At 47.7% G+C, this 10,032-nt stretch overlaps 1 protein-coding gene across 2 annotated transcripts; it reads right to left on the minus strand.

Moving 5' to 3' along the window:
- Window positions 1-1,046: 1,046 nt before the first annotated feature.
- On the minus strand, window positions 1,047-8,403 carry RDH10 (retinol dehydrogenase 10). 2 transcript variants are annotated; one of them, XM_078624542.1, is made up of 6 exons: window positions 8,121-8,403; window positions 7,610-7,845; window positions 2,864-2,962; window positions 1,842-1,987; window positions 1,245-1,376; window positions 1,047-1,170 (listed from the first exon to the last, which is right to left on the minus strand). In XM_078624542.1, the coding sequence occupies exons 1-6, from the start codon at window positions 8,401-8,403 to the stop codon at window positions 1,047-1,049; spliced, it is 1,020 nt and encodes a 339-aa protein (XP_078480668.1). The 2 variants fall into 2 exon arrangements, with proteins under 2 accessions (XP_078480668.1, XP_078480666.1); XM_078624540.1 differs by having other exon boundaries at window positions 7,610-7,807; window positions 8,062-8,403.
- Between the last annotated feature and the right edge of the window lie 1,629 nt (window positions 8,404-10,032).

Here is a 10,032-nt window from a genome sequence, read left to right on the forward strand (position 1 = left end):
ATTTCACTTTAACCCGACAAGTTGGACAATCGACAGGACAGTTAAAGTGTGTGTGTAGTGTGTAGGGGGGTACTAGTGTCTGAAATACAGTTACCTCAATTTGTTGGGCCCGTGTGGGGGGCCGCCTGCTTTTACAGCTGATGTTTTTTTAATGAAAAAAAAAAAAAAAGGTAACATACATTTACAATATAAACATCACAGAGCTTGAAAAGAAACAAAAAACATGTATTTGCTCTCGACTTCCCCCACGACATTCTGCTACGAGTTCAACCCAGGACAGACGGTCTCTCTCTCTCACACACACACACACTCTCTCACTCACACTTTGACAGGTTGGTCGATAGGGAGCTGAAATAGCATGGACCGTTGACGGAAGCTCCTGTGAGGAATAAAGAATCAAAGTCTGCCACAAAATCTGTACAATGTCTCATTTGGAATGTGTAAACCTCATTTTTAAACATACGTGACTTGAACCATAAGTGAATACGCGAGTTTTCCCAAAATGTTAAAACGGCCCGAGCGGCAAATCAGAAGCAGATTCTGTGACAGACTGGACAGGAAGTCTGCGCATGGACATGTTGGATCTTCTCCCACAGAGAATGCTGGCAGTGGAGAGAAATTACAGTGCATGTCTACAAATAAAAAGTGAAGAACGTTTTTTTTTTACTGTCTGTACAGTAACATACTGTATACTTCCACAATGACACTAGATAAGGCTGGTGACTACATTATGTAAATAGTTAATTATCGGATACCTTTTCTGTATGATTTCAAAACTAGTGACACAGAATATAGATGTTTCTTCAAACAAACATCAAAAAGACAAAAAAAAAAAAAAAAAAGACAAATCTTTTGTGTAGTACACAGCTTTCTTTGTTCCAGAGGAACAATATGGTAAACCTTTGCATTTGCTCAATGCAAGTGCACCAGCCCAGATTAAGTCCTTTCTTCTCTCCGTCCATCCTCCCCCTGTTTTCGTCCCCCAGTGGTTGTTTCCTCATGCCTGCAGGTGTATGTGCCTCTGTTCGTGATGCAAACAGCGCCCCCTAGATCCCATTCTTCGCCTCGTTGTTGTTCATGGCCTCCTTTCTCTGCGCTAGGAAGGGGTACATGCACTTGTCGGCGCCGAGGAACCGATACATGCACACGATAGCCTCGAAGGGCAGGATGCTGCGGAGGAAGGACAGAGATGTGAGCAGATGATTGCAGACGCACTAACAGGAGGATCTGTAGCCATGAGTCACCTTTTCATGAAGTTGACCATGTAAACGATGCGCGGTGTACAGATCATGGGCTGGTCAGTGAGGATGGCTCGCATCGCCTGCGTCACACAGAACTCTGGCTTCAAGGGAGGCAGAAATGGCTCAATCTCCTTCCTGGGTGGACAGAAGAAAAAAAAAATAAATAGAGGTTTACAGTCTCAGTTCATTTAATTTGGAAAAAGGCTGATCGGAGGAAAATTATGAAGCACATAGATGAGACTGCGCTGCAGGTTTAGCACGAAAGATCAAACCACCTGCGGACTGAAAGCACTAAACAAAGTAGTCTGTACTATTACAGTGGTGGTGGTGGTGGTGTGTGTGTGTGGGGGGGGCAAGTGCAGGTGCACTAGTCGCCGTTTCAGCTAGAGCGCTGACTAACAGCGTACAAGTGACTTTATAAAGGCTGAAACAACACAAAGCATCAGCTGCTGCTTTGAAGATCAAAAAGCGTTTGTGGGGCAGTTTTATATGGTGAAAATTACAGAGGGAACTCGTCCCAGGTGCAGCGTCCAAAAGGAAAACAGAAAGAACAGCGCACACAAAACACAATTACACTGGACCGAGTGCAGTGACGCGAACCTTATCCTGCAGCCTTTGAACATCCCGGTGTCGACCAGGTAAGGGCACACCAGAGTCATGTTGATGCCGTCCTTCTCCGAGGCCTTCAGCTCATGGCTCAGTGACTCATGGAAGCCGATGGCACCAAACTTACTGGCACAGTAATCCTGCAGGAATCAAAGAAAGAGCAGGTTTATCCCTGTAAATCTCTGCCCCCACCCGGCCCCGGGGACCAGAGAACATTATCACACATGCCCCACAGGCACCGAGGTCTCGCTTTGCTGTTAATGATACGGCCGCAAGAAAAAGAAAAAAAGTCGCTCTACGGTTTCATTAGCATTCTTCTCTAGTGCATCAGGAGACCGCTCAGTTTGGTGGGGAGGTTTTGATGTGGTACGCCGTGGAAACAAGCTGTGCAAACACAGATGCGTGTTGAGAAGCGACGTGATCGTGTCCACATGACAGACGAGGCCGTCGGTCTGAAATGAAACTGGACGCATCAGAAATCAGAGCTACAGCTGCCGAAAAAAAAATAAAAGGACAAGAGGCCGCTGGTGTAAAAATGTATGAGAATATTACAGTGAAACCATCAAGGATCAGAACCGATTCAATCCCTCTGCATTCAAATACGAAGAGACTACACTGGGGGGCGGGGGGGGAGGGGGGGGGGCTATAGGAAGAAAAAACCAAGACCTTAACCATGCAAATCTGTTGTGACATGAATACTGAGCGCCGAGTCGTTCACAAAGCAGTGATGAAGATGTCTCTGTCTGCCGGGGAGCTGTCAGCTCGTTCTGGTCCTGGGGCCAGGGCCCAATAGGGGCCCCCCACATCCCCACTGATACGGATAGAAGAATCTATGTGTGGCTCCCCAACGCTCATCTGTGTCCCTTAATTTAACGGGTGCGGGCGACAACAAGAGAAAGGGGGCCTAACCTCCCCTGTCTCAGTGTGCGAGCTGGCACACGGAGGGGGTGGGAGAAAAGCTCCGCTTCTGGATGGTGGGAAACCATAGATGTGTATGTGTTGTGTATGATACGAACCTCCACTCCAGCTGTGCTGAATAAACCCAGGGAGCTGGCAACAGTCACAATGTGACCATGATTCAGCTCCAGCATCTTGGGCAGAAACGCTTTGGTGGTCTGGGGGAAGGACAGAAGAGCAGAGAGAGTGGGGGGGGGGGGGAGGTTAGTTCACTTGTGCAGTTTGTCTGTGCCAAAGCCCTTTGATCCTCTCTGCCTCCCCCTCTCTGTTGCGTCCTCTTCTCCATGGTGATGCACAGAGAGGCGTCTGAATGAGAATTCATAACGGACACACACACACACACACACACACACACACAAAAAAAAAAGAATTGGACTGAGTGATGGAGGTGAAGCATTTGAATATGCAAAAATTAAATCTCTGTGGCAGGTGTGAAATTAATCTTGAGGAAAGGCATTTTAGCCCTCATCCTCTGGAACAGGACAGGCAGGTGTGTGTGTGTGTGTGTGTGTGTGGTGAGACGACCTTTTCCCACACAGATCCGGTGCCCGCTGCTGGGCCGCCACTAAAGAGTTGGTGACAACCCCAATCACAGGCCCCCGTTCACTCAACACTTGCAACAATAGAACTCAGCCTCTCGTCTACCTACACGGCTTCACGCCCCAGACGCCCAGTCAGCAGGTGAGATGACCGATTCAAAGTTTGACTGGTTTTGTCTGGATTACCACGTGAAAGCCTGAGCTGTTCTCATAGACTGTATAAAAGAGGCGGACGTAGCCACTGATGTACTGGAACAGGGACTCATGTAAAAAAAACATGCTTTTCTTTCTCCTAGTTTGGTACGTGTCATGGGATAACCTGTAGTGAATTGGTGCTATGTAAAATCAAATCGGACTTGATTAAGTCTTATTCAAGCAGACATCAAATTAGCACATCGTGCATTCATAATTAAAACCTTTTTCAAAAAGGTTTAAGGCGTTAGATGCTAGAGAAAACGCGATTGTTAAAAAAAAACAAAGCAGTTTTAACAAGTTGCAATCAACATGCATCAGCTGCAGGTCCGTAAACAATCGCCGCTGATTAGTTGATGGATATTTGAATCCAGCAGACGGGCAGAACGAAGCAGAGTTCCTCTGGACCCAGCAGGAGTCAATCGGCAGGTGTGACATGTGACGGCAGTGATAGGAACTGACCAATCACTCTCCCACCCAGGAGGTCTACAAAACAACCAGCGGGCCTTTTGTTGGGAGCAGCGCTGCATCTATTCACATCAGACATTCTGCTGCCTTGGTGAACAATGAATGGAGCCTACAGCTTTCTTCTAGAATGTCACTGAAACGGCATAGAAACGGGGCAGGGGGCCGTCTGCAAGCAAACAAGCAGGGATTAAAACAATGTGACTGTACCTTTCCACGCAGGAGATCAGGGGAAGATGTATGAGACTAGCTGAATGTAAACAGACTGGAAAGGTGCATTCATCAGGACTCATGGAACTTAAACGGTATCACTGGTTTGTACAGGAGGAATGTCTGAGCAGAGAGGAGATCAGCCTGCTCTGCAAACACCAGCAGGGTGGGAGCGCAGAGCCACTCGGTACCAGGTCGTACCCTTGAGGAAGCACTGGCAAGTTGACGTGATTGACGGCATCAGATGAGCTGGCGTTTCCTCTGCGTTTTGCTTCAAGACGTTTCTTAGGGTTGACTTTGGTGCAGAGTCACATTCGTTGTACCAGGCTATGGCTTAAACCAAACATCTGCGCATTTCCAGGACGGCGCGAAACTTTCAGGTCTTTGACTGATGGGGTCCAAAGAGAAGGAAGGAAAGAACATTACGCTTTGACAAATTGAAAAAGCGCCTGCGAGCCAGAATGGCAGCGGATGATCAAGTGTGTTGTGTGCAAATGAAACATTAACTTAAGATATGCCCATACCTTCCTCCAGCCAAATTCTCCCACTCCCACGTCTACTTCCAGAGAACGGGGAATGAATCGATCTGGCACAACGCTCCGTGATATGAGCCAACACTCAGATACGACTGGACAGTTCTGCTGCGTGGTCTGAACACAACTGGAACTAATGGGAGGAAGGCGGATTCTCTCAGAGTGGTGGAGAACAACCGTCACGTCGCTCTCGGACTCACCCACGACGGCCTGCTTCTCATGGCAGCTCTGGCATGTGGGTATGACCCCCGCTGACCTATCAGACACAAAATGTGTGAAGGCAACCAGGGGCTCGTGTCTTACATCAGAGCTGCCCTAATTGGGTCTCAACGCTCTCTTGTTCCGCTAAATTACCCACTGACACAGCCGGGCCTCCTTGGCCTATGTGGAGCTGCGCCCTGCCCGCTGCTCCACCTAATTGGTGCGTAGCCCCAGGAGTGTTTAAGCCACACAAAGCTTCTTGCACCTGGGGTGTCAGGCTGCATTAGTGCTAGCGCTTGACCAACGGGAATATGAACAAAATATTGGCCTTTGTACCGAACCAGATGGCCATTTAATTACGCTGACTTCTCCCTGGACAAGAGAACGAGGCATCGACGGGAGGGAAAATACGCAAAGACCTCATTCCTCCAGCCGATCACGGAATCTGAGTGGGTTGAATTCAGACTAACATGGCCACCACCGCTTCACCGAAAGTCTGTGCTGTGGACTGAGCCTCGAGACGCCTGTCTGTTTTCATGAAGAATCCAAATGAAATCAAACAAACTCAAGTAGAAGTTCCCACACAGTCAAACTCGGGCATTAGCCTGCAACTTCCTTCGTCCATCCTGATTGGACCACTTCAGTCCCGCCTCTCTAGCCAAGACAGGTACGTCCTTAAGAGGACATGGGAGGACAGCTCCCATGTTTGGGCTCCAGTGAAGGGGTACAGGTGCACCGGGCCTGAGGAGGGGCCCATATAAAACCAGTCAAGTAGGACCCTTCTGCCTGGCTGCCTCCTTTCTCTGGCTACAACAGGAATGCGGCCCTGCGGAACTTGGCTCCTGTCGCCTGGCATCTCATCAAGCTGATCCACGGACAAGAAACCAATTGTCAGATAAAGTGGGTCAGTAGCAGCTTACCATTGCTCTCTTGCCTCGCCTGAGGATGGGACGGCACTGCCTTCTTCCCTCGGCTCTTTTCCCGCCATGTCACTCGCAAACCCACTGCGGTCATAAACCACCTGTTGGCTTAGGACAATTTCCTGTCTCTCCACATTCTGGTGTTACACTGGGGAAATATCGCTTTCTGCAGGATGACTAAAAAACTGAAACGGTTCAAGTTGCCAGCTGGACCAATCAAAGCATCAGACAAATGAAATGTGATGGAGCAACGGGCTGAATCATAGCCGAGTGTGGTGGAGCTGGATGAGGAGCGCCGGCCTCCTCCATGCAGCTGCTCCCGCTGCCTCCAGAAATCAGGCTGGGGAGGAGTGTGAAGGGAACGCTAGTGGTGTGGGGTCTGAGCTGTGTTTGTCTGGCAGACACACACACACACACACTAAGATTACTATCGGTTTTCCTGCTCATAGCTCAGTTTCTGTATTATTCCGACCACACGGTCCACAACTTTGGAAACAAATCAGCGTTTCCCCTCTGGGGTTAATAAAGTGTGGCCTTCCTGCAAAATGAAAATCTTGTCTTGACTCTCAGCTTTGCTTGGCAACTTAACCAGGGGTGCGTTTGATATGTAGGACTGGGCACTGGGATAAAGCCTAGGAATCAGGCGTGCATGTGTGTCAAAGCTACACATTTTCTTTTTAACACAGTCCAAACATGGTTCCATAATTCAACGTGACAGACTGAACAGGTCTTCATATTTTTTTTGCCCATTTTAGCGATATTTGAAGAGAACTATTATAAAAAAATAAATGAAATAAAAAAGGAATAACAAAATCCTTATTTAAACACATTGGTTGAGACATAAACCACAAGTAAATCCATTTTAAGGATAGCGGACGGGTCCTAGTTAGTCGAAGCTCAATTCATTTCTCGTGTGTCTTAAATGCACCACATCCTCCATTTATCAAGGTCTTCTTTCATCTCGCCCTCCAACCCCACCCACCCGAAAGAAACCGCACTCTACACAGTATTAGAAGAACATAAACAGACGCTGTTTTTTAAAACCCACATGTGCCACCCAACGGGGCTCCGAAAAGTAGGAATACACACACTGTGACCGGTGCACGCAAATCATCAGAGAGGCACCTTGCCTGCTTTAACAGCTATCCAACACGTTCACCTCGTCACGTCCACCTTGCCTTTAAGATAAATACTGGTACCAAGAGGCCCAGGGAACCAGCGCCAGGGTAAAAAAAATGCTGCCTGTCAGCGATAAGAAGCGGGCTGATCTGAGGCAGATCAAAGATGTGCAGAACCTTCAGTCATGCAAGTCTGATTTGTGCAGAGGAGACTGGAAAGGGAAGGCTCAACATACCATACGGATCATCACCGACTGAGGCGGCCAAAGAGCTGCCATGACAAAACATAATAACCCAAACCCGTGACTCGCCGTTGGCAGAATTCAACTAAACTGAGCTGAAATCTGAAGACTGCAACTATTTATAGTCATATTTTCCCAATCCTGACTAGACACACTCACTGGCTGGCACGCTACTGCACGCATCTCCATAAATCTGATTCCTGACCTTGGCACATGGAAGGATTAAGATCGTGAATAGGGCTGCATGAGAGCGTGGCCTCATTCCTGCATCGCACCACAGGAGACACATCTGATGAGTTTGTGCTTATGGAGGCTGAAACGCAAGAACCACAACACAGCACGCATGCACCACACATTTTCTTGGCTATGACGGGCAGCACCTCACCCAGAAGTGTGCGTGGCAGTTGACCACCATGGTGCGCTCGATCAGTTCATCGGGGCACTCCAGCAGGTGATGACCAGACACGACGCCGGCGTTGTTGATGAGTATGTCCACCTCTCCCACCTCTCGACGCACCTTCTCGGCTGTCGAGTACACGCTCTCCCGCTTTCCCACGTCACACACATAGGTGTAGACTTGGGGCTGAAAAGGGGGGACCTCCTCCACGCCTCCTAAAGATCCTGCAAGGGGTGAAAGGTCAAAACAAGAAACATCAGTTCAACAAGTTCCTGGTTGGCGTTTTTTTAGATTTTTTTTTTTTTAAAAAAAAGAAGAGTTTAGGTCTTAAAACTAAAACTCGTGAACAGTATCCCACGGGAACATTTTTGCATTCCTGCAAATGCTGTATGACAGCTTGTATCAGTTCAAGCACCAATCAGCACTTGCAGAGACAAAACACCAAGCGTCGGCAGGCGCGTCAAGGAGCCGAGGTGGCTGCGGAGGGACGCCGACTTACCGTCTTTGTTTACAGGGGTGTCCAGCTCGTGATAGATCTGCCGCACCATCTCCGCCGTCTCCTCGTTGCTTTGGCTGTTTATGTCCCATAGCACCAGTATCGCTCGTCTCCGGGCGAACTCCTTGGCGAAGAGGCGCCCGAGGCCGCTGCCGGCGCCGGTGATCACGCACACCTGTCCGGCCACGCTCTTCTCCTTGGGCCGCACGACCCACTTGGCCCCGGCGGTTACAAAAGCCCAGAGAACCTTCAGGATGACCACGAAGAACTCCGCGATGATGATCATCATCTTTGCCAGGATGTCAAGCAACTCACACTCACGCACTCGGCGGCGGACGCGCAGCAACCTGTTTGCAGCGAAGGTGCGGTTACGGCGACGAACGTGGATCACGGTGCCAACAGGGAAACGCAACGACAGCACCTCTCTCTGCGAGAACCGCAAGCAGGAGCGCAAGTTGTGGGTGAAAGTTCGAGCTCAGTCAGGAGTTGAGTTGCCAGTGCGAGCAGCGACCATGGAACAGTGAGCCTCCCACTTCCTCTGCTGCTGCTCCGTAGCTCATCTTCGACCGCATCTCACTCGCTATTTATTCAGTCCACCCATCAGCTGGACCCAATGGGACGGAGACTGGGGCTCCCAGAGGTGATGTAACCTCGAAGCTTTGACTTCACACTCATCGTTCGGCGAATTAATTCAAATTTAATCCCTCAAGAACAATTCAAATGTGAAGCCTTTACGCGCCCCCCCCATCCCCTCATTTTTTTTTGTCCCAAGTAAAATCATTTGTAATAATTAAACAGAATTTGCACAAGCAGACACGGTTTGCTAAAAAAACAATCCGTTTCGATATGTTTATATCTGTTTGTGGATTAGGGCTGTGGTTAAATGTCAGGAATCATAATAAACAGACGCTTTGAGTCACAGTTGATGGTTGATGACAAGACGGGACTGGTCCACTGCAAATCTGCCCCACTGACAACACGCATTTAATAAAAGATGAATGTTTATATGCTTTTCTGATGTCATAAGGACAATTAGGAAGAATCGAATAAGAATAAGAATAATAATGATAATTTGAAAAAGTTAGAATGACCTACATTTTTTACGAGGAACGAAGACAGTTTGTTCAAAATGAAAAGATTTTCCATCATTTTGCCACATTGTGTAACAAACTGCAGCACGTTTGCGTCGGTGTCGTGGCTGTGTCGACGCATCGACCACCGCTAGAGTAAATTATAGATCCTTTGCGCAAAGCAGCATGTGAACATTACAAATAGTGGTCCTGAAATCATGACCGATGAATCACCACAAAACGCAGCCATGGACGGATGCTGGTGTACTCCAGATGTGTGTTGTGAATAATGATTTTTGACAGATATTAAGAAACATGTTGCGAAAAGATTATTCAGTATTCAGTTATTGTCAGTTCCCCAGATTTACGACATATCACCATTCTTAAATATAAGAGGATGTGCATTTTTCAGTGAGCAACGTGGCTTTTATTGCACATGCGAAACATTTCGTAGTTGTTCATAACCTGCTTCACAGACTGTTTTACTTCTTGGATTGGTTGAGGTAGTTTTCTCACACAGATCCAGTTGAGAAATGCAGCATTAAAAAACTTTCTGCAGCTGCAGCCGGTCTGCCAGCACCAACATGCAAAATGATGTTTTTGTGCCCTCTGCTGGCAGAATGAGATCATGACACCACATGGGGCATTCAATTGCAATTGTACAGATTTTAACCTAGCTAGATCAGCTAGATAGTGTATTTATTATTATTATTATTATTATTATTATTATTAGTAGTAGTAGTAGTAGTAGTAGTAGTAGTAGTAGTAGTAGTAGCTGCTTTTGTTACTGTTAATGATACATTTTCATTCAATAATACATTGCTATATTACATTTTCAGGGTCCT

The sequence above is a fragment of the Lampetra planeri genome, unplaced genomic scaffold (genome assembly GCF_965212315.1).
Source record: "Lampetra planeri unplaced genomic scaffold, kcLamPlan1.2.h2 scaffold_828, whole genome shotgun sequence".
Classification (NCBI taxonomy): Eukaryota; Metazoa; Chordata; class Hyperoartia; order Petromyzontiformes; family Petromyzontidae; genus Lampetra; species Lampetra planeri.

Excerpts from the sequence above, each read along its gene's own strand:
- RDH10 (XM_078624540.1), bottom strand. The coding sequence starts at position 8,403 with ATGATCATCATCGCGGAGTTCTTCGTGGTCATCCTGAAGGTTCTCTGG. Across the intron at positions 7,808-8,061 it reads CGCGCCTGCCGACGCTTGGT|CCCCAAGTCTACACCTATGT; the intron begins GTTTTGTCTCTG and ends CCCCCTTTTCAG. Across the intron at positions 1,988-2,863 it reads TCAGCACAGCTGGAGTGGAG|GATTACTGTGCCAGTAAGTT; the intron begins GTTCGTATCATA and ends TGATTCCTGCAG.